At 47.3% G+C, this 27691-nt stretch overlaps 1 protein-coding gene across 1 annotated transcript in view; it reads right to left on the bottom strand.

Moving 5' to 3' along the window:
* The window catches only part of ARMC2 (armadillo repeat containing 2), a gene marked incomplete at its 3' end in the record, with an annotated part of 93481 nt that overhangs the window by 7761 nt on the left and 58029 nt on the right, over nt 1-27691 (bottom strand). Inside the window, exons 10-14 of the mRNA XM_080937630.1 lie at nt 26186-26331; nt 21099-21198; nt 4961-5261; nt 2742-2864; nt 1855-1968 (exon numbers count right to left, since the gene is read on the bottom strand). Coding sequence (XP_080793756.1) covers nt 1855-1968; nt 2742-2864; nt 4961-5261; nt 21099-21198; nt 26186-26331 — 784 coding nt within the window. The remainder of the gene's footprint in view (nt 1-1854; nt 1969-2741; nt 2865-4960; nt 5262-21098; nt 21199-26185; nt 26332-27691) is intronic.

The following is a 27691-nucleotide window of genomic DNA, read 5'->3' as shown; positions in this document are numbered from 1 at the left end:
TGGTGACTTCCCCGTTGCTCACAAAGATCAGTTGTCTGGTTGGACAGGGAGCTTGACAGGGGCCGCATCCCGTGCACATACATGCTGAAGACCCCAGAGGAGGCATGGCCAGCTCTCTCAGTGTGTGGGGATACAGGGTTGCCCCTCGCTAATACTGTAGCTGTATTTGCTTTATCTAGATTTTCTACCATCAACACGGATAGGCATTTTTGTTGTTTCGCAGGGCTGGTGAGTTTCGTTTGTGAAGTGGGTCTCAGGTATTCTAGGTGTGGAGTTTTACATCAACTCAACACAAACCATAGTACCTGAGGGGAGGGAACATCATCTGAGAAACGCCTAGCTGTACACAAGTCTACGGGCATCTTCTTAAGGTGATACAGGAGGACCCTGCTCATTGGGGGTGGAGTCACTCTTGAGCCGGTCCTGGGTCCAGGTGCTATAAAAAAGCAGGCTGAGCAAGCCAGGAGAAGCAAGCCAGTAAGCAGCACTCCTCCATGGCCTCTGCATCGGCTCCTACATTGGCTTCCCTCAATAGACTGTGATCAGGGTATGTAAACCAAATAAGCCCTTTCATCACACCAGCAGTAACCCGGACTGAGACACCCAAACTGGCTTTGAACCTGCTGTGCAGCTTGTGGTGACCTTGGAGTTTTTGATCTTCCTGCCTCAACTAAGCAAAGCGTCTGCAGCCCCCAGACAGCTTTTTAAAGTATTATTCCCACATGAAATAGCTACACAGACAATGGATGGTTCCCATAGACATTTGGATACGTGCCACCCGCCTGTGGAAGATCCAGAACATTGCGTTCATGCCATGTTCTATTTCATCAACATATACAAGTCTCACTCATCAGTCTGAGCAAATCAAATCAATCAGCCAATCAATAAATAGCAAATCCAACATATCTTTGACATCTCTTCCCCTCTATGGTAAATCCTATCTTAAATACGGAGTCAATAATTTCCAAACACCATTTATATTCTCTACCATTACTACGGAAATGTATATACATACGTAATACTTCAGGCAGTTCTTCTGAGTGTTGGAGGTTGTTTGTTTGCATTGGTTTTCGTTTGTCTGCTGACTTACAGAGGCCTGGCTGGCCTGAACTCACTATGTAGACCACGATGCTCATGAATCCACAGAGATCCATCTGCCTCTGCTTCCTGAGTGCCGGGGTCGGGGTGGGGTTAAATTTAAATTTTTTTCTATTTCTTACTATGGCCGGCCTTTTTCATTTCATGTCCTGTGTTTCAGATTGATCCACGTCGATCAGTGTCTGACTCGTGCTTATCACAATTTGTTTTAATTGCTGTGGAACATTTTGTTGCGTGAGCAAACACATTTACAAAGCACAGGGCATGACATTCACCACAGCCATCCTTCGGGTTGTTGGGCACTTGGTAGTTACAAAGCAAGGTGTAACATATGTGTCATGTATTCTAGCTTGTGAATGACAACTGTCATCCAACTATCCCCTGGAGTAGAAATAATAAGTGCAGATTGCATTACATACACACACACACACACACACACACACACACACACACACACACCCGAATGCACTCCCACACATGCACCCCCATATACACATGCAACACACACATGGGCATGTACGTGTACACACGCATGCACTCACACATGCAAACACAACTTATCACTCAAGAGGCTGCTCTTAGGAGCGGGCACACAGCCGTGTCTGCCCCGGCGTCCTGTGCTGGCCCTCATACGGGACAAACGTAAAGTATGGTCCATCTCTAAACAGAAACAAACATCACGCTTTAATCACCTAAGCTGCCAGCTGACTGGTGGCGAGAATCACACGCTTAGGATCTTAGCTGTCATTAACCCACCATTTCTCTGCACGAGGAAATTGCAGACATCATGGTCCTGGGAGAGATTTCCGAAGACACGCACAGCCTCCAGGATCCCATCCATGTTGTTACTTACAAGGAGCTTTAAGAGCACTAGATTTGGTAATTAGAGAGAAAATTAGTAAATTTAGAATAACTACCAAATACCATTTATACTCTCTACCAGTACTAACGTGTATATGTATATGTATATGTATATGTATATGTGTATGTATGTATGTATGTATGTATGTATGTATACATACACATATATGCACATATTAGAGAGGGGGCAATACCAGAGGCGTCTGCTATGTGTGGTGACTTGTTTATGTGGGTCTGTTGTTATTGCTATTTATGTGACACAGCCCTGCCTGGCCTGGAACTCACAATGTAGACCACGCTGGCCCTAAACTCTCAGAGATCCACCTCTCTCTGCCTCTGCCTTTGCCTCTTGCCCCTCTCCCTCCCTCTCTCCTTCCCTCTCTCCCTCCCTCTCTCCCCCCCTCTCCCCCCCACTCTCTAAGCCTCTCTGCCTCTGCCTCCTGCCTCTCTATCTCTCTGCCTCTGGAGTGCTCAGTTTTACACATTTTTAAATCCCACTGGTGACCTTATTCTCTGCTTCTTTAACTGTATTTAAAAGTGGATAATAAGTGATAAATGTTAAGTTCTCGGTATTTGGTAGGAGATGAGGTAATATTCTTTTTTAAGGGTGCTAAACCGTGAAGCATTTCAACTAAAGCTAAGAAACACACTGTTCCCATGTTCAGAGGTCCTCAGGTATGTGGGGGCAGCTGTCCCAGTAACTCCCCCAAAAGTGTGCTTAGGAACTACAGTCAAGGCCTTAAGTGAATGTCTGCGAAGCCACGGCCGACTCCGAGCCTTACGTTCAGCAACATCCAGCTTTCGGTGTTGCAGGACGGAGCTCTTCACTTGGTAGAAGGACAGATTGTTGATGGCTGCTGTGGTGTTGATCACCAGTTCCTCGGAGTCACCGAGTGACTTGGATTCTGAAGCCAAGGGATAAGGGAGTGAGACACGCTTAGCCCTGCAGCTCTGAGAACACCACGAGGGTTGAGGGCTGAGCTCCAGGACTGCTGCTTAGGAAAGCCTTCCTTCCCGTGACATGCTGACCCAACTCCTACAGCCAGGTCTAGGAAAGTTGGGTGGAACCCCACCCACATGCCCTGGTCCCAGGGACCCAAGCTTGCTCTGGTTCCCACATCCTACCTCCCAGGAGAGTGGTCCTCTAAGGGCCATTAGCCACCGCTCACCATGGGCTCTGCCACCCATGTAAACACAGTAGATCACTTCTCACTTCCTCTGCCACCCAGCCCTGCCCCCTCTGACCGGTCTTCTCACCTCCATAGCCTGGTGCCAGGATTACCACTGCACACCCCCCATGCCCAGTTTCTTGAAACAATGGCTTGGACTTAAAGCCTGGAAGCTCCAAGTAAATCCGTGTGGGGCTGAACATGCAGCTCAGTTGGTAGAGGGCTAGCCTGGCATACACAGAGCCCTGGCTTGACCCCCAGCACTGCATAAACTAGGCAAGGTGCTGTGCACTTGAAAAACCGTTCCTTATGAAGCAGAGACAGGAAGAGCAGGAGTTCACCCTTAGCTACACAGTGAGTTTACAGCGAGCTATGCTACATGGCCAAGGTATTTGTAAATATATTTTGAGTCTCGGTCTTATTTCTGGGGACATAGGGTTGGGAGGGAGAACTGTGGCCCAGCAGTGAGAGGTCAAGTCTAATGGGGGAAGGTTATGCCACTGGGAAGGGCCTGTAGAGAGGGCAACAAACTTTTGGACCTCCTTTTATTATTTTTCTTTGATCCCCCCCAAAAATAGAATGAAAGAGTCAGACAGACTTTCTGCCATCCCAGTGGTGGCTCCCACCAAAGAGAGGCCATGAAAGCACACAAAGAGTTAGGAGCCAGACGTTCTCTCCAGGGACAGAACTGGTTGCCATGCTGACTGAGAACTTCCACCTTTAGATACGCGAGGAATTGGTTTTTCTGCTGTGGGAGCCTGGGGAGATGCTGAGCAAGCTGAGGGTGCTTGCTGCTCTTCCAAAGGACCAGAGTTCGGTTCCCGGCACCCAATATCTGGAGCTTACAGCCATGTGCAACTCCTGATCTGGGGCTCTGGCGCCCCCTCTGGCCTCTATAAGCACCTGCACGTAAGTCATATACTCAAGCACGTGCGTACACAGATGCAAATCAACCTCTGGAAAGGTGGGGCACGAAGGAAGAGGACACAACTACGGGTGACACAAGAAGGGGAAAATGGTGACCCCTCTTGGTAGGGACTGACCGTGGAAAGATTTAGAATTTCAAACTTTTGGCCTGAGTTTGCTCTTCTGACTGGTACAATTATTTTAAATTGTGATATGATTCACCAACCATAATTTAGGGCCATGCAGTGGTGGCTTGGGAAGCACAGGAAGACAGGTCTCTGTGAGTTCGAGGCCAGCCTGGTCTACAGAGTGAGCTCCACAGAGAAGCCCTGTCTCTAAAAAACAAAAAAAGTAAGAAAGGATTAAAAAAAAAACAAAGAAAGGATTAAAATTTTAAAATTTTATGTTATTTATTGATCTGCCTACATAACATGTAGAAAGTGGTTCTTTCCTTTGACTTTGTAGATCCTGCAATGGAACTCTGCTAGTCGCAGTTGGCTGCGGGCACCTTTATCCTCCCTCATCTTAACAACCCAACAGTCACCCTCTTAAAGGGCGTGGTTTGGTGACTGGACTCTTTGGTAAAGATTTATGTCACTATTGGTCTTATGGTCTTGAAATCTGGGATGTGATAAGGCACCACTAGGCAGAAGGGTTCGGTTTTGAGATGGGTCTCATGTAGCCCAGGCTGGCCTTCAACCTCCCTGCCTCCCTCCTTCCCTAGTGCTGGGATTAGTCTTTGATGAGCACCCGACAGGGTATCAGCAGTGCTGGAGACTGAACCCTGGGCTGCGAGTATATCAGCAAGAACTCTACCAACAGACCCAAACCCCGAAAGTGCTTTTCCTTCTCACAGCTAAGGAGGCTCCTTAAAGTGAGCCAAGCCCTCACCACAGCCCTCCCACAGATGTCTCCAGCTCTCTCACCCAGAGCTGTAAGCAACAGGCCCACCACCCGAGGGTCGGCGGCCAGCGCTGGGCCAATTCGAGGGTGGATGGCTATGTTGGCAAGGACTCGGGTCAGCTTGACCAGCACGTCCTCGGCCTCTGCCTGTGTCCTGGCTCCTGAGAGCCGCAGCTTTGGTGAGTTCTCCTCGGGTTGGTAGAAGTTCTGAAACAGTGTGAGCAGAGTTTCGACACTCCCGCTCTCTCTGAAGAAAAGTTCCCGGGCCTGGTTACTCTTCGCTGTTACGTTGCCAAGGATAAAAACAATTCGAATTACTAAGTCCTGCAACAAACAGAAGACAGCGTTTATAAGCTCAGAGGAGCTGGAACGGTCACTGGAAAGAATACACTGTGGTTTAGTTTATTCACCACATAACTCATGGTAAAATGGGTCTCATCACTTCAAAGTCTTGCAGTGTTTGAATCCCAGGATGGGTGAAATGTGACAGGAGAGGTTAGAAGCACTTGGTAGCCCCGAAGGAGCACAGAGTGACTGATAAACCCACAGGGTCTGTGGACCCTCACCTCGAAATCTGGGTGGTCTTTAAAAATAAATATGTCACGTGAATTGAAGTTTCAAAGCTAGTATTTCTTCAGCATCCAAACCATTTAATATGCACAAAAATTCCTCTCACTCCTTAACACCCTGATTCCCACTCGACACCCAACTCCCCTCTCAACACCCCGACACCCACTCAACCCCCCAACTCCCCATTCAGCACCTGACTCCCAGACTCCCACTCAACACCCTAACTGGGGACTTAAACCCTAACAGTGAGGTTCCAGCAGGACTTCTTGATTCAGCACTGTTGATAGTTTCAGCCAGGTAAGAAAGTCTGTCTGTCTGTCTGTCTGTCTGACTGACTAACTGACTGATACAGGGTCTCCTCCTGCAGCCCATGCCTAGAACCACTGTGCTACTGAGGGACCCCATAGTAAAACTATGTTTTTACTGATAGTTGCATGATTGACACTTTAAAAATTGTTTGCTAGCTTATACATGTATGTAAATGTACTTTCATGTACATATGCCATATGAGAATATGTGTTTTTATTTATTGGCTTTTTAAAAGATGTGGGTTCTTGTGTCCCATACTGGCCTTGAACTTACTATGTACCCAGAGTTGACCTTGAACTCTAGGCTCTTTGTCCCCACCTCTTGAGTGCTGGGAGGTGTGTAGTGCCAAACCCGGTTTATTTAGTTCTGGGAGTTAGACTTAAAGCTTCGTGCATACTAGACAAGCACCTACCAACTGCCCCCTCATGCCCCCCCATGCTAAAAGTGTTTTTAAGAGGCAGGGGGTAAGATTTAGACTTGAGAGAATGAGGCAGGGGAATTGCCATGAGTTCAAGGCCAAAATGGGCTACATAGTGAAATTCCAGAGCCTGGGCTAGAGAGTGAGAAAGAAAAAAAGAAGAAACATGAAGGGAAAAGGTAGAAGAAAGAGAAAACATTAAATTGAAAACCGGCAATGGGAAACTTTAAAACTAAAGACACAAATGTAAGGTTGGCTTCACTGACATGGTGCTGCTTGCCTGTCATCCCAGCACTGAGGGGATGGCAGAGGGTCAGGAGTTCAAGGTCCTCCCCCTCCACTCTTCAGCAAGTCTGAGGCTATATGAGCTACATGACACCCTGTCTCCAAGAAACAGTCATTTACTGCATTTGACAGTGGTACACAGGATGTTGAATGAGTGGATGGATGGATGGATGGATGGATGGATGGGTGGGTGGGTGGGTGGGTGGGTGGATGGATGGATGGATGGATGGATGGGTGGGTGGGTGGGTGGGTGGGTGGATGGATGGATGGGTGGGTGGATGGATGGATGGATGGATGGATGGATGGGTGGATGGGTGGGTGGGTGGGTGGGTGGATGGATGGGTGGATGGGTGGATGGATGGATGGATGGATGGGTGGATGGGTGGGTGGGTGGGTGGGTGGGTGGATGGGTGGGTGGGTGGGTGGGTGGGTGGGTGGGTGGATGGATGGATGGATGGATGGATGGATGGATGAAAATGACAAAGGAATCCTTGCTAAGGCCCATTGCTGGGCTGTGTGTGACATTTAGTGTGCCAGGCACTGGGCCCTTTTACACTGGGTACTGCAGGAGCTGTGTGGGTGCTATGGCTAGCCAAAGTGGAACAGGACTTGACTGCAGGGTTTCCTGGACCCTGGGGTCTTCCAGCACAGTGGCCACCCCTCCTTTCTGCCATGCTTGCAGACAGCTAAGGATTTATTCTGCCAGTCAGGGCATGTACACCACTCTGGCTTTGCTGGTCATATTAACACTCACATCAGCCAAAGGCTGGGCACATTTTAAACAAGGTACAAAGAAACAGGTAGGATCCTGAGGTGCAGGGCAGCAGGTTGGGGGTGGCAAGGAGTCAAAGCAAGACTGAGGGCAAAGGACACCTTTTTGATTTCTCAGAGACCAATCTGCCAATGTCAGCTTGTTCCTGCTTGTTCTCGAAGGAACATCCCCGATCCTGGCGAGGCAGCAGCAGGCGGTGCCGCTGTGAACCACCCGCCATCATGAAGAAAGGCAGAGCCACGCTTTGTGGCAAGGACTGGAGCCTGTCAGGGTGTGGGATGTTTCCAGAGTCAGTTCAACTGTCCGCATCCAATTAGGACAGCCTCCCGCTGCTCCACCCTGGAAACAATGTGTTCATTCCCAGCTAAGGCTGATGGGCAGCTGTGGAGGCGCAGAGTCCAGAATGACAGTGGTCAAACGGCTCACAGTCTACCTGGCAAGCCTCGGCTAACCTAGGAAGGGAGACGCTGCAAAGAGCGAGAGGCCAGAGGAGCTGGACTTCCGCTAGAGTCATGGGGGACACAGGGTCTCTGGGCCCTTAGTGACTGTCACGGAAGTGAGTGAGTCACAGGCGCCGCACAGTTAAAGTGCACAGGGCACATAGCACTGAACTGTGGGACAGGCTCTACAGATTCAGAGGACTGTGGGGGGGTGCATATCTGAATCCCAGCTTCACAAGGACTGTGAGTTCAAAGCCAGCCTATGAAACACAGTAAGATAGGAAGGAAGGAAGGAAGGAAGGAAGGAAGGAAGGAAGGAAGGAAGGGGGGAAGAGGGTGCAGTGAGCAGTTGGCCATTTGTATTCCCCCAAAGACACTGAACCTCGGGCCTTAACTCCACAGTAAGCACAGAATGTCACCAAGATACCCAAATCTCATGTCACAGTTCCTTCTAGCAATTTCCAATTCAGAAAGGCCCTCCCTGAGCTCTCAAAGTGAGGAACTGAGGAGACAGATCTCCAACATCCAGGCCAGGTGCCACAGAAAGGCAGTATTTCCAAGAACTCCGCTCCTTGGTGGAAAATTCTGCTTCCTATTTTCCAAGCCAATGGCGGTGAGCAGGGTTTCTGCAGACTTTGGTGCGTCTTCTGACTGAGGCTGGACAAGCTATGTCTGTGGAGATCAATACTGGCGTAGCAGTAGCTTAAACAACCAGCACGTGGACCTTCAGATGTGCTGCCATGGGTCCAAAGTGTTCTAGGCAGGCCCCTCTCTGCTTTGATAACCAACCACGACCAAAAGCAACTTGAGAAAGAAAGGGTCTATTTGGCTTTACACTTCCACGTCTCCGTGTGGGAAGTCAGGGCAGGAACCGGAGGCAGGAACTGTAGCGGAGGCCATGAGGAGTACTGCTTCCTGGCAGGAACACCAGCCCAAGAGTGGCCCCACCCACCGTGGGCTGGGTCGGCCTACTTGACCCATCAGTTAAAAAAAAAGCCCCACAGGCTTGCCTGCACCCCAATCTGATGGAGGCATTTTTCCCAACTGAGCTTCTCTCTTGCCAGTTGACCCTAGCTCGTGTCAAGCTGACAAAGCAACAGAACTAACCTGCCCACAGGCTTAAAAGACACACATGAAAACTTCCATTTTTGCCGTCCGAACAAAGCTGTTCTTGGCTTCTCACCCCAGACAGCAAGCTCCTATTCTGGTCCACAACAGCTGTGTTGGTGTTGCCTGGTGGGGGTCTCCCACCCCCAAGAGAAAACACTAAAAGAGACAGCAAAGACATCCTAAATGCTCTAGAATGTTGTCTGAGGCACCCAACAGACCGCTTCTTCATCTTGCTGAGTTATCGTCAGGACCGAGTCCTTCACTCACCAGTGGGTTTGTTTTCTTCTTTTCCTTTCCCCTCTTCTTAGGTTCCCCTGCCGGGGTACCTCCCCCCCCATCGCTCACTATTCAGCTACCAGGAACATTTAACCCAGAGCCTGTGAATTCATCTGACAGACCAAGTGACACTTTTTCCAACCCCCCTCCCCCGTCCTTGACATGTCTAAAATATCTTCAGTTCTAATGTCGATGTGGGTCATAGCGCTACAAAGAATCAGTTTGAAGTAGCTGTGGAGAAGGAAGAGTTAACACCGTCACATGCCTCTCTCCCCTGGAAGAGGGAGGAGGTGGTTCCTGGCAGTAGTGGTGCCAACTGAAGGATGGCACGCGGGATCAACAAGCGAGGAAGACAGATTGTGCCGTTCGCAGCTCCCACCGCCGGCTGCCCTCACCGTTTCTTTCTGTCCCTTGACTGAGGCGTCTTTTCCTCCTACCTCTTGTAAATATGTTTTCCAGGGAGCCAGGAGCACAAAATAGGCCACAATAGAAGCGGTCTCGTGAATCTTGCGTGGTTCAGCCACAGTCCTGGGCAAGGGTCTCTGTGAGACCATGGCCTCATTTTAAGTGGCCTGGGCTCGAATTTCTACCCTGAAGAGTCTCCCCCACCACCAAATCAAACCTGCACAGAGGTTATCTACCTGCCCGACCTACCCACCCGAAGTCCCCCAAACACAGAGTATGCCTAGAAAGTCGGGTGTCATGCCATTTGCCTATGGTCCCATCACTTGGGAGGCAGAGGCAGGAGGATCTCTGAGTTCGAGGCCAGCCTGCTCTACACAGTGAGTCCTGGACAGCCAGAGCTACAGGTGAGGCCTTGTCTTGAAAAGCAAGAACAACAAAGTATGCCACAAATGACAGATTACCAGGTTCACAGGCCCACAAATCTCACAACAGAAACAGTTCCTTCAGCACAGGGCTCTCCATCTCTCACTCTTTGCTGGTCCCTGAAAACAACCTCCACTTCCACAGTGATTTTTAAACCAGCACATCGGCCCACGTTCACACTACAAATTACATGGTTATTTGAAATAACAAAATGAACAGGAATCTGGAAAGGCTCTTGGTATCCCTGAGAAGGCAGTCTCAGAATAATCAGTTCATACGGTCTAACTTTGCTGAAAATAGAATTAGTTATCAGCAGCTACCGCCAACCAGAACACAGACAAGCTGCACACTACCGTAAGGGGCGGGCTGACCTTCCTTCAGCATGACAGACATGGCTTCCTCCTGCCAGCATGGTATGCCCTAAACGGCACGCACTTTGCTTAGACAATATGGTCCCAACAAGTTATAAACGAAGGGCTTTAACTATGGTAGGACACAGAAGAGGAGCTTGTTGTAGGGAACAGTATACGACCACCTCCAGTGACGTGATCAGGAGTAGCTACTGTGGGAACTACCTTCCATCTGACAGATACTGGCCTAAAGCCAGCAAGAGAGTGCCACCCCTACTCTGAAGTATGAAATTGGGGTTTCTGGAGACTGCACTGTGAGGGGCAAGCAGGGCCTGAATAAGGACGTCTAAGCATGCGAATGCACTTCAATACCTCATTCCTAACTACCCTCAACAGCCAACGCTCCAGCCCTGAGGCAGTCTTTAGGGGAAGGGGGCTTAAAACAGGGTCTCTCCACATAGCCCTGGCTGTCCTGGAACTCACTATATAGACTTGGCTGGCCAAAAACTCACAGAGATCTGCCTTCACCAACCTCTCAAACTGGTTGCCTCCCTTCTCTTGTGAAAGGCGCCCCTGGTGGCCTGTCTGTGCACTGCAGGAGGAGACTTGGTCCAGCTTCATCTTGGGAGCAGAACATTCCTTTCTGCTCGAAAGCATCCACTGGCTGTCCCCTCACCCTGAAGGAGCATCCAAATCAGTCACCTGCCCTGTGTGACTGACAGTGCTTCCCCCCACAACGCTCCCCACCCACAGGCAGCCAGACCGAGCAGATGACTCTCATACACTCCCCTCAGCACCCTAAAATAGATCCTGTACATGATGCTGACCACGGGTGAAGGACTGATGTGTAGCTGTCCCAGAAGGGATAAACTCCACAGATTCCCTGTACTTAGGAGAGAACTCCTGCCCAGGAAAACCTTTTTAAAAGACCTTTAAGAATTTAGTTGGGAGGGGGTGGAGATAAATGAATTGAAAATTTAACACCTCCCATACCTTTAACCAAAGAATTAATCAAAAAGTCCTGTTTTTAAACTCTGGCTAAAAAAATGCCTGCATCTTTGAGTTGGGTCAGGATCACCAGTTTGCTTTATTTATCTGACTTTCTACCTTTAAATAAAACCTAAACATTATGTGAGTTTGCAGGTGGCTGAAGAATAAATGTATGTCACCAAAGATAGGCTGCAGACTCCTGGGAAAATGCTGACTTACCTATAGACACTGGTGGTGGGTTAAAAGTTGGCCTGAGAGAATATATATCAGACCAATCTGAGAGACCACAGACTTAAAACTTGGGATCTAAGCAGACCATTCTGAAGGCAGAGATGACCACTCACCCACCCACCCACCTACCCATCCATCCAACTGCCAACCCACCCACCCACCCACCCACCCATCCATCCAACTGCCAACTCACCCACCCACCCACCCACCCAATCAGCAATTATTTACTGATTACCCACACTCCATGCCTCTGAATGCGGCTGCCACTCAAAAACAGCAGGGCAACAGTTAGACTTTTACTGTGCTGGGTTCCTTTTTAAGCCACAGACATGAAGGCATCTGAGTGGGGGAAGAGCCGGTTCCACAAGGACAAAATCAGTGGGAGCTGGAAAGAATGAGCAAGCTCAGGACCACTGTGCCTGCCCGGTCAGGGGTACAAAAGGAGGGCAAGGCTGAACAAGGAGCGAGCTCAGCCAAGCGCCTGCTCTCTGGGCACTGCTGGGAATGTGCCTGTAGAGAGGCCGGGAAGGCAGCCAAAGGGCATACTCCTGCCAGGGAGGAGGCAGAGAGCCAGCCAGTGGAAGCAAGTTACCACACAAAGACAGCAGGGGAAGGGGGTGGAGGGCTCTTCCTAACCAATCCACTTCAGCTGCTAAGAGGATGTGAGGAAGAGAGGGTGGGTTATTTCTGGGCTGCTGAATGCCTGGCCTGAGCTAGAAACATGGGGACGGGTGGGATGCTCTGCTTTCTCCCATCTCTAGGCATCCCAGGTTTCTCTTCCTGCAACAGGATGTCGGAGCTGTCCAAATCAGAGCTCAAACTGCATGCCTGTCTGGAGGGGCTGCTTACCCTCCAGGTCTACGTGGAACAAGAGGCTGACTTTAAAAATACAGCACAAGCAAGTGCCAGTCTGCTGGTTCCAGACCCTGTTCGCAAAGCTTTGCGTGTGACCCCGCATCTAGGAGATCCGTTTAGAGAAGAGGAAAGATGGAAATTTGTCCTGCCCAAAAGAGCTGGGGAGGTGGCAGATCAATGGTGACAAGTGTCCTTGGTGAACTCTGTGTGACCCTTGTGAAAGACCGTCCCTTACATAAGTCTTATTTCAGGAGTTTTATACCAGAGTTCATGCCCAGTAGATATTTACAGAAGAAATGGTGAAAACCCCCTCATGTTCTTCCAAAATTCAAACCCACACGTATTTTGATGGGCTTCTAAATGCAGCGGGGCTGACGTCAGAGGCACCTCGGAAGCTAGCCCTGATTCAGCGCCACAGTTTGCTCCTTCTCCCTTATTAAGCCCATCTGTTTGCACATTTGGTTTGTAGCAAATGCAATTTACACCATAAAGCAGACAATATGTGCCTATGTCTTAAATGAGATCTATCATTTAATTGGATCCTGATAGGAATTCTTACCTAACTGGAAAGCGTGGCTTTGAACCAAGCTGATGGCAACTGTTTTCTGTCTCAGCTTTGTGCCCACTGAGACCCGAGCTGCAGATCGTCTTAGCACTTGGACAAGTTAATTTACATAGACATAAGTCGGGGACGTGCTTGTTGTCCCTGTGGAAGTCTATTCTGAAAGCTGAGAGGAGCCCCACCCCCACCCCCAGCAAAACACCACATGCAGACTTAGCTCACTGCACCCAGGGCTGGGAGTAAGATGTGTTGTCAACAGAGATAACACAGCACTCTCAAACATGTCTGCTGCAAACTTACGAAGTTCAGACGTGGGTACACACACACACACACACACACATCTGTACTCTTTCAAGGGGAAAAATCAACAGGAATATTGGATCATTTTAATGACAAACAGTGCTTGTCTCATAACAAATCAACAACTGGGGGCTTGTCTAGCTAGCTGTGGTCCATGAGACCTCCCCTGGGCAGGTCGTTCTTAGGGTCCCAAGGGCCCCACTTCATTCCTCCTTCATGGGCTATTCAGATCAGTGCTGTATGCCTGCCAAGGATGACAGCTGGTCCCAGGACAACTTGTTTTGACAAAAGTCTGGCAGAGAATATTGGGAGAAGAGTCTAACACAACATAACATCACATCTTGTTTTCCCCCAAGAAACTGTCTCTGTAGCTGGGAGAGCTCAGTGAGAGAGTGCTTGTTTAATGTAACCCCTTCCACAGGCACACACACACACACACACACAGAGAGAGAGAGAGAGAGAGAGAGAGAGAGAGAGAGAGAGAGAGAGAGAAAGAGAGAGAGAGAGAGAAAGGCAGAGACACAGAGAAACACAGAGACAGAGAGACAGACAGAGACAGAGAGAGACAGAGAGAGACAGAGACAGAGAAACAGAAAGACAAAGAGACAGAGAGAGACAGGGACAGAGCACAGACAGATCAGAAATCGTGAGCTGTCCAACAGCCCAACATTTTGCTCGAGAGGCTCCGTTGGCTGGCCACACCACTGGCTTCATTCTTTGACATGCTCACCCTATGTCAGGATGACCTGAGTGATCATTTGTGACCTTTGGGGGTTCATCTAAAAGTCACTTCCTACAAACCGAAGGCTTCGTCTCGGGAAGCCACCTCAACTATTTGTGGGACAGGTTCTCCGAGCTGCTGCTTGGGCAAGAATTTCTTAGAAATGGGCTCTTGGGTCGCACCCCAGACCTCAATCAGAAGCCCCCAGGGTGAGGCCCAGCAACCACAGTTGCAAAGCTCCCTGGGCGAGCCATGCCAATGAGAAAGCATCGTGGAGGCAGGGGTTAAACCGAGACACCTCTACTGTCTAGTGTTATTGTGTGGCTTTACAAAGACATACGAATTCACATTCCTACTGGACCATTTTCGCATCACAGATGTATAGAAATGAAAAGTGAGGGCCACCTACCCCTCCTTTCATTTTTAGCACACGCAGAGAGGCCTGTTCTAAATGCCAAAGTCACACCTAACGGCCGTGAAAGCGGTGATGGGTCAGATGCTGGCTTTGGGTACTCTCTCATGTAATCTTTTTTCTCCCTTTAACAAAACAACAGCAGATGGGGAAGAGATATTTCACATCTCCCATCAGCAGTAAAGCCCCGGGACAGGATTTCCCCCTCTGCTGTGGAAGTGACTGTGACTTCCTGTGCAAGCGCCCTGTCCCCTGATAAGATCGCTTTGTGGGGGGGGGGGCTGCAAATGTGACATTTGTCAGTGTGAAGCTTGTTCTGTTTTGTTTGTTTGGGGATCACTATATAGCCCAGGCTAGCCTAGGCTACATAGCAAGACCAAGTGACTGAGAAAGAAAGAGATAGATTGATTTAAGATGGCTCATCGGTGAGACAAGCTGCACCCAGAAGTGAAGGGTGACGTGTCTCCACGTTGCTGAGAGAACACAGTGGCCATCCGGATCTCAGAGCAGAGGATACACTCCAGGCTCCAGTCAGAAGCGGATACGTAGACAAGGAGAGGGACACAAAAACGGAAATGGACAAGACGGGTCTGACACTAGGAGCTGAACCCAGAACCTTTCACTGTGCCTCTGGGTTACTCCCCCAGACCCAGACTGGTGGTCCTGTCCTTCACGTCATTCAACATTACTTTTTAAATTATCTTTGTTTTCTGTGTATGGGTGTTCTAAGTGCAAGCATGTTTGTACACCACTGCAGTGCCTGGTGCCGGCAGAGGCTGGATGTCTGTGGCTGCCGTGGGAGTGCTGGACACAAAGCCAGGTTCTCAGCAAGAGTAGCCAGTGCTGACCCACTGAGCCAGCTCTCCAGTCCTCATCGTGATTTTTATATGCATAACAGTTTCAAATTTTACTCATCTTGTAGGTCACGGAAACTGTTCAGAGACACCCTTTTGTTTTATTGAACGTGTTCACAAATTTGGTTTAGGCCAGATTAGCTTTTCCTGTTTTGTTTTGTTTTTTTTTGTTTTTTTAAGACAGGGTTTAGACACTGTTTCTGTTGTGTAGTCCTGGGTGTCCTGGACTCCAGACCAGGCTGGCCTCCAGCTCAGCAATCCACCTGCCTCTACCTCCTTGAGAAAAAGACAGGAGCCACCACACCTGGCTCAGATGAACACTTAAATATTCCTAGCACAATACTTTTGAAAAGGCTACACCACAGAGAAGGGGCATTTGTACAGGCAGGTATGGAGGTAAAATCTTTGACGTTCCAGTTCATCTGCATAATCACTGTGAGTGCACGCACAATCATTGTCTTTCTCAACTATGCAGAGGGCGGAGCGAACAGCAGTTTTGAAAGGATGATTTTTTAGCCAAAAGTACAGTAAATGTCAAACTGAGGAACGCTAGCTAATTTTACTCCAACTCAACACAAGCTAGGGTCAACCACAAGGAGAGAGCTCCAGCTGAGGAACTGCTCCATGAGACCCGGCTGCTCATTGTTGTCCTGACTGTGATTGATGGGGAAGACCCAGCCTTTACACCTTTACTGTTCACAGCTTTTCCTCAGCACACGGAGTGAGGACAGTGGCCTGTGTGAGAGTCCGTCTCCCGAACCAGACTGTACTTGGTATCCACTGAGAAAGAAATCTCTCCTTCAGTTATCTATCTGGTCTTTCATTTAAGTTTGTTACGGAGGTTTTCTGTCACAATGAAGGTCAGAACTGTAGCCCTCAACCATGGTTTTAACCAGAACTTAGAATCGTCTGGGGCCCCTATAAAGAAAGAAGGGTCCCCTGTCCGATTCCTAACCAGGTGGACGCTGCTGAGCTTCTGAGTTAGACAAGATCAGGCATGTGTCGGGATGGTACGGCATAGTTTAGGTATGGAATCTGGGTTTCTAGTACTCTCTGAAGGTTGACTAGGTAAATTCTTTGTAAACACCACCTTCTCCTCCTGGCATGGGGAGGGGACTTAGAAATAAACAAAACCTCCCTGAGCAAAGGCACTCCAGACCGGTCCCAATGGCTGAGCACTTGCTGTTAGGTAAGTATATTTCTGCTTAGCTAATCTTGCCGAAACAGTTCTCACGGCTGGGGCACAAATAATCACAGTCAAACTCAGAGGTGCAAGCCTCTAAACCACTGCAGAGCATCTTAGTGCGGGGTGTAGGACCTCTAGAACCCGGCTTTATATATCGGTTTGGGCTGTTTCTTTGGGCCTGTGCTGATCTGAAGTGACTTTAAAGATTTCTTTATTTATTTTACGTATGTGAGTACACACTGTAGCTGTCTTCAGACACAGCAGAAGAGGGCATCGGATCCCATCACAGATGGTTGTGAGCCACCACGTGGGTGCTGGGAATCAAACCCCGGGCTCCCCGGGTAATCTCTCTAGCTCCACGGGTACTTTCATAAAAGTTTAAAACGTAAGATAAAACCAACAACTTAAAAACTGTTTCTTCAGTTGGGTATGACGGGGCTCGCCTGAGATCTCAGCACTGGGAGGCAGAAGAATTCAAGAGCTCAAGGTCACCCTGGCTACCTATCAAGATGAAAGCCATCCTGAGCTTTAGGGGAGGGGGCTTGTCTCAAACCCAGACCCGACCCCACACTGTTGATCTCACTAATGAGGAAGCCAATATGATAATAAAGTTCTTTCCAGGAGCAATCAAAGAGCTGAGCATTTATAAGCATTTAAAAGGATATTAGTGCTAGGCATGGTAGTACACACCTCTAGTCCTAGCACTCAGGAGATGGAGTAAGAGAAACAGAAATTCAGAGCCACCCTTGGCTACACAGCAAGTTCAAGGCCAGCCTGGGTTATGCAAGATCCTATTTCATAAAACAAAATAAAAACCAAGAATATTAGAATAAGATTTGGGGGTCAGAACCTGTGGTAGTATTGAGTGAGAATCATCTCCAGAGGCTTATATTTTAAATAGTAGGTCTGCAGTTGGAAGAACTGTTTGGGAAGGATTAGGAGGTGTGGCTTTGCTGGAGAAGGTGTGTCATCATGCCTTCGAGCTGCCATGATGGGCTCCCTAACTTCCTGAAATGTGATCCCAAATTAAAGGCATTCTTTTAGAAGTAACTGAAATACACCAGGATGTCAGCTTACAAGGTAATGGACCCCAACTTCCGAAGTCATCCTATCTAGACATCTACATGTTGATGTGCAACTTCACAATGTCTAGGCTTCAAACAAATAGTCAGTAGAAAATTAAAACACTGACCACACCCCTAATGACTGAGGATGCTGTGTGTGATTGATGGTTTACATATGCTTGGCCCAGGAAGTGGCACTAGTAGAAGGTGTGGCCTTGTTGGAGGAAAAGTGTCACTCGGGATGGGCTTGGAGACACTCCTCCTAGCTGCCTGAGGATGCTCAGTCTGTTCCTGGCTTCCTTTGGATGAAGATGTAGAACTCTCAGCTCCTCCTGCACCATGCCTGCCTGGATGCTGCCATGCTTCTGCCTTGATACTGGACTGAACCTCTGAACCTGTAAGCCAGCCTCAATTAAATGTTTTTATTTATAAGACATGCCTTGGTCATGGTGTCTGTTCACAGCAATAAAACCCTAACTAAGACACTGTGGAACCACGTTTCTCCCACTTGTAACTTATCAGTGAGCTTTAAATACTTTTACATTTCCTGAGGTAAGAACAGTTCACTCACAGCATAACGCGTAGGCAGCAAAGCACAGCACGTCATAGATTTTCACTTTTAACGTTGGCAAGTCATTGCTTTGGCTTAAGGGAGGAGATGAAGGGAAAGCCATGGGATATTCGGGGGTGGGGTGGGGAGGAGAGCAGCAGGCCTGCAGCGTTAATGTCATCTTCACAGGGAAGGGCTCAGGACCTATCAGTGGGAGCATGGACATTAGCTTTCTGAGGTCTGGCTACGTCACACATCAGCTGTTTGCTCCACATAGGTACAGCAGTGTTTCCTGTTGTCACCCAGACTCCTTGCTGGATGGAGTTCAAGGTCATGTCATCTTTCCTCCTGAATTCAGACTCAGTTTTCAACATGTCTGCTCTACTGCAGGAAATCACAATTCTGACGGGGACCTTGTCATTAGCCCCTTTGTCCTTCATAGAGCCATACAGCAAAAGACACGGCCTGGTTCTCAACAGCTTGGACCAGGCTCAGGAGGGCATTTTCCAAGTCTCTGCCCCTGCCACCCACCTCAGTGCTCTCGAGTGTGTGGGGAAGGCTGAAGCTTTGTGCACCCCAAAATGTACAAGAGGTGGCACACATATCTACTAGGTTGTGATATTGATCAACTGGAGAATGTTGCTTCCTTCCTCTTTTACTCCAATGCCAGAGTTCCTAGGATCCCTGGTCAGTCAGTTCACACTCAGTTCACACTCAGTCAGCTTACGCTCAGTCAGCTTACACTCAATCAGCTCACACTCAGTTCGCACTCAGCCAGTTCACACTCAGTTCGCACTCAGCCAGTTCACCAGCTCACACTCAGTTCACACTCAGTCAGCTCACACTCAGTTCGCACTCAGCCAGTTCACACTCAGTTTGCACTCAGCCAGTTCACCAGCTCACACTCAGTTCACACTCAGTCAGCTCACACTCAGTTCACACTCAGTCAGCTCACACTCAGTTCGCACTCAGCCAGTTCACACTCAGTTCGCACTCAGCCAGTTCACCAGCTCACACTCAGTTCACACTCAGTCAGTTCACACTCAGTTCACACTCAGTTCGCACTCAGCCAGTTCACCAGCTCACACTCAGTTCACACTAAGTGGCACAGCTATTCTTGGAGTGGCCAGAGGTTTTACAAACATCTTTCTCCAGATCAGACATGTATATTTACTCGTAAAATTGTTCAGTTTCCTGCAGTTTCTGCTTGGCTTTTGAGAAGATAATGCCCATAAAAAAGTCCTCTTTGGCTTCTGCGTCTTTCTTGGAGGCCCTTAGCTCCATCCTGAAGACTCATCCTGAAGACCATCTCCAGGAGAATGTTGGAGAATGGAACTATAAAGACCACAAATTTCAGTTAAAAAATAAAACATAGAACACCTACAAGATGTCTTTCCAGGTTATAATAAAATAGATTTTCTATCTCTTTTTTTCCTGTTAAAAAGGAAACTCCTGGAGCTTAGAAGACAGATAAAACGCTCTCTGGGCAAGAATAAGGACCTGAGTTCGGGTCCCCAGCACACCAATAAACAGCTGCATGACGTGACTCACTAGCCATCCCGGCCCTGGACAGGTGGGATAGCGTCCTGCTGGCAACCAATCAGTGAGCTCCAGGTTCTCCAGAAAGCCCCACCTCTAAACATAAGATGGACAGCAATAGAGGATACCTGACATTGACCTCTGACCTCCACAGGCATATGCATGGGAGTACACACCTCACTCCCCCAAAACACAGCCCCTCCCCCCAAAGGCAAATGAAAAAAAAGAATCCAAGACAGCAAGGTTTATCCTTGGGTTAACTCACTGTCCAAAGATTATATTATAGTTAGATTACAAAGATAAAGTTTAGTTTACAGAACCTAAGTTAGGCAGTGCTTGACAGACTAGGGAATACACCTTGAAGTATCTTGAGCAAGTTCATATATTGTCTGACATGAGAAATTCTCGAATTTTAAAGAATATCATGTATAGAAAACAGAAAACACTCGTGTGAAGACCCAAGAGCAGAGCTGTGTATGACAAGGCACACTTGGTGAGCTGAGGCCGGAGGACCTCAAGGACAGGTTAGTCTGGATTACATATGGAGTTCTAGGTCAGAAATAGAGAACTAACTGATACGGTTATCCTCATCTCCATACGTAAGCCTCTCTCTCTCTCTCTCTCTCTCTTTCTCTCTCTCTCTCTCTGTGTGTGTGTGTATAATAAATATAGATGCAGTTTTAGAATGTAAAAAACATATTACACATTTTTGCTGGTCGATTCAAGCTATGTCATTTCATAAACACTTTATCCTGAGGGCAGGTGGCTCAGCAGTAAGAGCACTGGCTGTTCTTCCCGAGGACCCAGGTTCAGTTCCCAGCACCCACGTGACAGCTCACAACACTCTGTAACTCCAGTTCCAGAGGATCCAGTACCTCTGGGGTCCCTGCCTGCAGGTGGCACACAGACAGACACTCAGGCACACATATGTTACACAGATAGATAACTAATACGTAAATACATAGATGATAAGTAGATAGATAATTCCTCAAATACTTTAACTTGAAATTCCACATACTAAAATACAACACGATCAAAGAACTTAAAGGCTAAAAGAATCTTGAAGGTACATCTCACGTAGTGGATCTCAGGCTTTTGCCTGCATATTAAACCCCCGTGGTTCTTATTAAAAGGCATAGATGGGGCCTCTCTCTGCCTGCCTGACTCCATAAACCTGAGGTGAAGTTCAGTGGGGGGCGGGGGCTTCTACTGAAACAGCCAGTGTACCTCATGCCGCCGAAGGACAACTCCTGGAGGCAGTCTGTAAATCCCCCCACCCCCGAGAAGAACAAAACTCCCGCGGTCTACCCCCTAAATCAGGACCCTCCTGTGACACCCCCACTGTATGCAGGCAGTTTCTGTCTCTGGTTATTCTGTTCAATCCCGGCAGGCACTCACTGTCACCTGGGGCCATTATGCCACAAATGGAACGGAGCTTCCGGTAAGACTAACACACTAGAAAGACAAACTCACTCAGCATTGACTTCTACAAGGACACCAGGGCATTGAGGACACCAAACAAAGGCATGCATGACTGACCTGGTTCTTCTGGTATTTGTTCAGTAGACTTAAAAACAAGGCGTAACATCTGGGACATCTGGACAGGGCCGCACAGCAGTCATGGTAAAAGGTGAGTTTGCTGTGGGAAATGCCAAGTGGGAGAATCAGAATAAATGCTATATTTTTAAAAATATTTAAGTGCATATATTATTGCTGTAAATGCGGACCACACAAGTTCATGAAAAGAAGCCCAGAAATACCCCCATAATCCAGAGAAAATGCAAAGAGGCTTGCTATCTGCTCTAGACTCTGAGAGGACAGAGCAAGGGCATTTCTAAAGCCCCCTCCTCGGTGGGGCTGAAGACTTAACTCAGTGTTAAACACTTGTCTAGCAAGAGGCCCTGCTTCCCAGGAGGAGGCGGAACTCTAAAGATGGCAGAGCACTGTCCTACTTTGCTTTCTATTGCTGTGATGAACGCCGTGACCTTATAGCTTACAACCTGTCATGAAGGCAAGCCAAGGCAGAAACTAAAGCAGTGACCATGGAGGAGTGCTGCTCACTAGCTTGTCTGGCGGTGGCTTGCTCAGCCTGTCCTCATATACAGCCCAGAACAAGCTGCCTAGCAGTGGTACCATCCCCCAGTGGGCTGGCCCTCTACCAACAATCATTCATCAAGAAAATGCCTCACAGACTTGTCTATATAGGCAATCCCTGTGTGTGTGTGTGTGTGTGTGTGTGTGTGTGTTGTATGGAGGTTTCTTCTTTCCAGATGACTAACTCTAGGTTTCTGTCTAGATGACGAGAAACTGACCAGCATTCAGATTCAGGTAGGATGTTAAAAACGGGAAGCTCATAAATTGCTACAGTATCTGTTTGGACGGCTGCCAGTCTGCCGGGACCCTGTCAGAAGCAGGTATAAAAAATAGCACCAGCCAAGGTCGCCCTTAGGACAAGCAACCTGAAAGTGTTTCACAAGCAGGGAGCAAACCTCAAAGACAATACTGACAAGCCCAGGACAAACAGAAACCCTGTGTGTGTGTGTGTGGAATTGTTTCTCTCCTCTACATTAGAGCCTCAGAACTGAATCAGGCTGTTAGGCTTGGTGACAAGTGGCTTTTCCTACCAAGCAAGCCATCTCAGCAGCCTCCTTTTAAAACAGGCTGGTCTCAGGCTCACTTTGTATCTGAGGATGACCTTGAACTCCCAATTCTCCTGCTTCTACCGTAAAAGGGCTGGGATGGGCCACACTCCCAGCTTAAAAGATAGTCATGTATTTCCCACATACTATAACTTTTAAAAATATGTAGCTTATATTTCAATAACCTAGAAAATCTAAAACTACATCTGAATACAAACGAAAATACTACAAATTGCAATTTGTTAGGATACAGTTAAAGCAGCATTTAGAGAAAAATGAAAAGCCTTAACAAGATCAAAAAGAAGATGAGTTTGTAACTAAGACAGATAGAAGCAAAACATAGTATCTTCAGAGTAAAGGAGAAGGGTTAGTGAGGAGAAGCAGGAAGAGTAAGATAGGAAACATACAATGAAATGGATCAATACATATACTGATTCTTTGCAACAACCTAATGATTGGGGGCTGGAGAGATGGCTCAGCAGTTAACAGCACTGGCTGCTCTGGCAGAGGACCCAGGCTTAGTTGCCAGCGCCCACATGGTGGCTTGGCCTGTGGCTCCAGCTACAATAGATGAAGCAGCTTCTTCGGATCTCTGAGGGCATATGTATGCATGCTCATGGTACACATATGTACGTACATACATACATACCTACATACATACCTACATACATACATACCTACATATGTACATACATACATACCTACATACATACCTACATACATACATACATACCTACATACATACATACATACCTACATACATACATACATACCTACATACATACATACATACCTACATACATACATACATACCTACATACATACCTACATACATACATACCTACATATGTACATACATACATACCTACATACATACCTACATACATACATACATACCTACATACATACATACATACCTACATACATACATACATACCTACATACATACATACATACCTACATACATACATACATACCTACATACATACATACATACATACATACGTACGTACATACATACCTACCTACCTACATACATACATACATACATACAAACAAACGTACATACATACATACATACATACCTACCTACATACATACATATGTACGTACATACATACAAACAAACGTACATACATACATACATACATACGTACGTACATACATACAAACAAACGTACATACATACATACATACATACATACATACATACATACAAACAAACGTACATACATACAAACAAACGTACATACATACAAACAAACAAGCACTTACAAGTATTCATAAAATGAGTATTTTAAAAAAACAAAAAAACTGAAAAAAAGCAATGTCAAACCTTTGGCAAGATTGATCAAGGAAATTTAAAAGGTTGTTAAAAATCAAACTAAACACAAAAAGCAATTCTAAGAACAAAGAGGGCCACATGATATGGGAGGAAAAAGTGTGAGCTCTGGAGACAAGATGCCTGGCTTGCACTGCAGCTCTGTGACCTGCTGACTGTGTGTGCCCGGTGTCAGATGAAGACGTCAGGGAAGGGACCCATTAGGTTAGTACCTGGGAAGTACCTAGACAACCCAGCCTACGATAACTACAGCACATGTATCCGAAAATAAGTAAAACAAATCAAACTGCATCGTTAGAGACAAAGCTGATTAAAATCAACATTGGTTGACGGAAGTACTAGTACCTGAACCTAGGGCCTCCCACAAGGAGCTCTACTACAGAGTTACCACCATGCCAAACCCATTTATTTTTGGAAACAGGGTTTTAAGATGTACCCCAAGCTAGACTCTGTCTGATCTTTCTGGCTCAGTCCCCTGAAAGTTTGGGTGAAACTATTTAATATTGTTTGAAAGCATTAGGGGGTGTCTTAGTCAGGGTTTCTATTCCTGCACAAAGCATGATGACCAAGAAGCAAGTTGGGAGGAAAGGGTTTATTCAACCCTGCACAAAAATAGGATGGCAAAGGAAAAGGCAAGGTCAATGTAAGTCACTGACCTTGTGCTCTGAAAAACCTGAAACAATGTATTAGTTAACTAAGTTCAATGACACCCACTAGCTTCCCACAAGAAATCCTAGCTCTCAGGAGGCTGAGGTCTCTGTGAGTTGGAGGCCAGAATGATCTAATTATTTTCAACCGGCCAAACCAAGTGGCAATCTTTAAGGTTAGAAGACAGCTAGTGCTCGCCAGTTTTGTATTAAGGTCCTTCCTAAGCAATGTAGAAAAGAAAAGCCAGGAGCTAGTCGTGGTGGCTCCGATAACACTTGGGAGCCCAAGGCCGGACTATGAGGAGTTCAAGGCCAGCCTGGACTATGGGGGTGAGACTATCTCAACATATTAAATTAAAACTAATTAAATTTCAATTCTTAAAAGAGGTGCGGGGAAGAACTGGAATGTTTTTTGACAGAAACAGAATATCATTCTTATTTGCAGATAACTTACAGAGACAATATAAGAGAATCTATAGACAAACACAGATAATGCTCATCACATTCCTGAAAATAACGTTAATAGGTAAATATTGATTGTATTTATAATCATCAGTATAGCCTATGAGAAAGCCTATTTCCATAAACCTAAACATAAATCATGAAAGGATGTGAAATCCTTATGGAGATATCTAGAAAATTGTATTAAAGGCCTTTAAAAAAAAAGCCAGGTGAAATGGTACATACTCTTAGCACTTAGGAGGCTAAGACAACAGGACTGGACTTTGGACTACAAAGTCAGACCCATGAGAGAGAGAAAGAGAGAGAGAGTGTGTGTGTTGTGGGTGTGTTTATCAGCACCTGGCTAGATTTGAGTGATTAAAAGTGCAAAGGTGACTAGTGAATGTGTGAGTCCAAGTTCCAACAACAGACACAAGAGTCTAGGAGTGTGATGCTGGAGACACCCACGGCACCCGCTGAGCACTGTCTCTGGGTGTCAGCACGGCTTACCTGTAAGAGTGAGTTTGTATCAGGATGGCCAATGCTCCTGCCTCCGACCTGCGGGCTAGAGAGCCTGGCTACAGGAGGGAACTGTGAAAACTCCTCATAGTAGAAAGTATAAAAAGAGAGCCTGCTTCTGCTGTGTGGGCTCCTGTTCCTCTCTCTCTCTCTCTCTCTCTCTCTCTCTCTCTCTCTCTCTCTCTCTCTCTCTCTCTCTCTCTCGCCTCCTGTCTTTCCACGGCATTAATGTCACCTAATGAACTCCATACTCCAACAACTCATTTCAGTGACCCTCTTGAGCCCCCTTCAGAAACCTTCCCAAAATAACTTACAAACGAAGTGACACTGGGCTTGGATCGGCCATCTCCCTTTTGAATTAAAGCACCTAAGTAGTATTTCCAGTATGACAAAGAGGTTGGTACATTTTGTGGTACATGGTTCTCTATCACCAAGGGGCAGTGAAGACAAGCAAAATAAAACGCATTAGGCTAGTTCCCAGCCCTCTAAGTGACTGACCAGCCATAAACTCGGGAGTTGCATCAGACTCACACAAGAAATCAGCTCAAACCGGGCCTTTTCAACTGCTCTCAAGATGTGGTCTTCTGTAGATGAACGTGAAAGGACAAAAAGTCCTGTCCAGTCATATGCAAATGCATCAGCATTTGCCCAGTTTGCTTTTCTTGGCAGCGAAAAAGAAAACTGACTAGGAGCAACGTGTGGCAGGGAAGGCTTTATTTGGCTTATGTTTCCGCACTACAGTCCCGGTGACCGAGGGAAGGAAGGGAAGTCGGGGCACTCAGAGAGTAGCACAAACCTCTCATAGCTCAGCCCGCTTTTCCTATAAGCCAGGCCTGCCGCCCAGGCTAGTGGGCGGGACACGCCCCTGCAGACATGCTCCCAGGCCCCTCAGAGGGAGGCTGGTCCTCCACTGAAGTTTCCCACTTTGAACCGAGGTTACAAAAACTAACAACTACACGGTTTTTTTTTTTGTTGTTGTTGTTTTTGTTTTTTGTTTTGTTTTGTTTTTTTAATGAAGTGTTTTCTTAGTCTACCTACCTAAATACTCTGGCGATGTTGGAACAGACGTCCTTGTCATCCACGTGCTGTTCCGTCACTGTGCAGAGATGAGGAAAGGCCCCGATGCTCAGGAGCTTGCTTCTTGTCAGTGGGGAATCGACCAAGTTTCTCAAGGTGGCAGTGGTCTAGGAGAACGTGTGTGCGGGTCATTTTCTTAAAGCTTAAAATAAGGCGGCAGGGCTAGGTGACCCGTGCCTCCCCCCACCCCACCCCAGGGAAGGGGAGGGGTCTGTGCCCAGAAGCTGGAGAACAAAGAAGCCTAAACCACATAGAAAGCCAGGAGGTAGTGGCATATGCCTGCAATCCCAGTAACTAAGTCGAGGGGAAACTGTTACAAGTTCAAGGCCAGCCTGAGCTACAAAGGGACTGTCTCGGATGAACCAATACAAAGAAATGTAGATGGAATATTAGCATTTTTAGATAAATAATTTACCAAACCCTCAGAGTTAGAGAAACCCTCGCCTTTGACTGAGCTTGTCATAAACACAGAGTGCAGCACATGAGAACCTTCGCACTCCAAATTATATTTTCAGATTTTTTTTTTATTTTATTAAGAGAAAGATCATATGTGCATGTCGTGGGGGTGGGGTGCCCACATGCTATGACGGTCATGTGGAACTCAGAGAGCAATCTGTGGGAGTCAGATCTGGCCATCTGGCTTGGTGGCAAGTGCCTTTACCACTGAGCCACCCCACCAGCCCCTAAATTCTTGTTGTGGCTGTTGCGTTGAGACAGGACCCTGTGTAGCCTAGGCTAGCCTCATATGTTATAGAACTGTGGCTGACTTAACTCTGGCCCTCCTGCCTCTACCTCCCAAGCTGGGTACAGGCAGTTAGATCCCTCTACAGAGCACTGAATAATGAGGAAGCCAGTAGTTGTGTCCCATCTCATTCAAAGAGGGAGATGCTGAGTTCTTACAAATGTGCCTCATTTTGTTAAAAATCTTTTCAAGAAAGTATCCTACTTTGAGCTGTGGTCTAAGGGTCAAGAAGAGAGCAACTTGGTAAATTTGTAGCAGTGGCTTTGTTGTCTAGTAATTTAGTAATTTTGTTTTGTTTGTTTGTTTGAGACAGGGTTTCTGTGTAGCCTTGGCTGTTCTGGAACTCACTCTGTAGACCAGACAGGCCTCAAACTCACAGAGATCCACCTGCCTCTACCTCCCCACTGTTGAAAGTAAAGGTGTGTACCACCACAGCCTGGCTGTTGTCAAGTGATTTTTCACTTTCAGTGTGATCTTCCCTCGTGGTGTTCAAGGCAAGGTGCTGGTGATGAGTCACTCAGTCCCCCAACTTGAGCCTGACTTGGTTTCTTGCCCTCCCACAGTACATTTTCCTCATGATGGGGTGATACTGACTGGTTGTCTTATCATTGTGAGATATGAGGGGAGGCAAGGCGAGGCGAGATGGGGCAAGGTGAGGCCAGGTGAGCCAAGGTGAGGTGAGGTGAGCCGAGTTGAGGTGAGCTGAGGTGAGGTGAGCTGAGGTG

The sequence above is a fragment of the Micromys minutus genome (assembly GCF_963924665.1).
Source record: "Micromys minutus genome assembly, chromosome: 25".
Classification (NCBI taxonomy): domain Eukaryota; kingdom Metazoa; phylum Chordata; class Mammalia; order Rodentia; family Muridae; genus Micromys; species Micromys minutus.
This window is presented reverse-complemented; position numbering and strand designations above follow the sequence as displayed.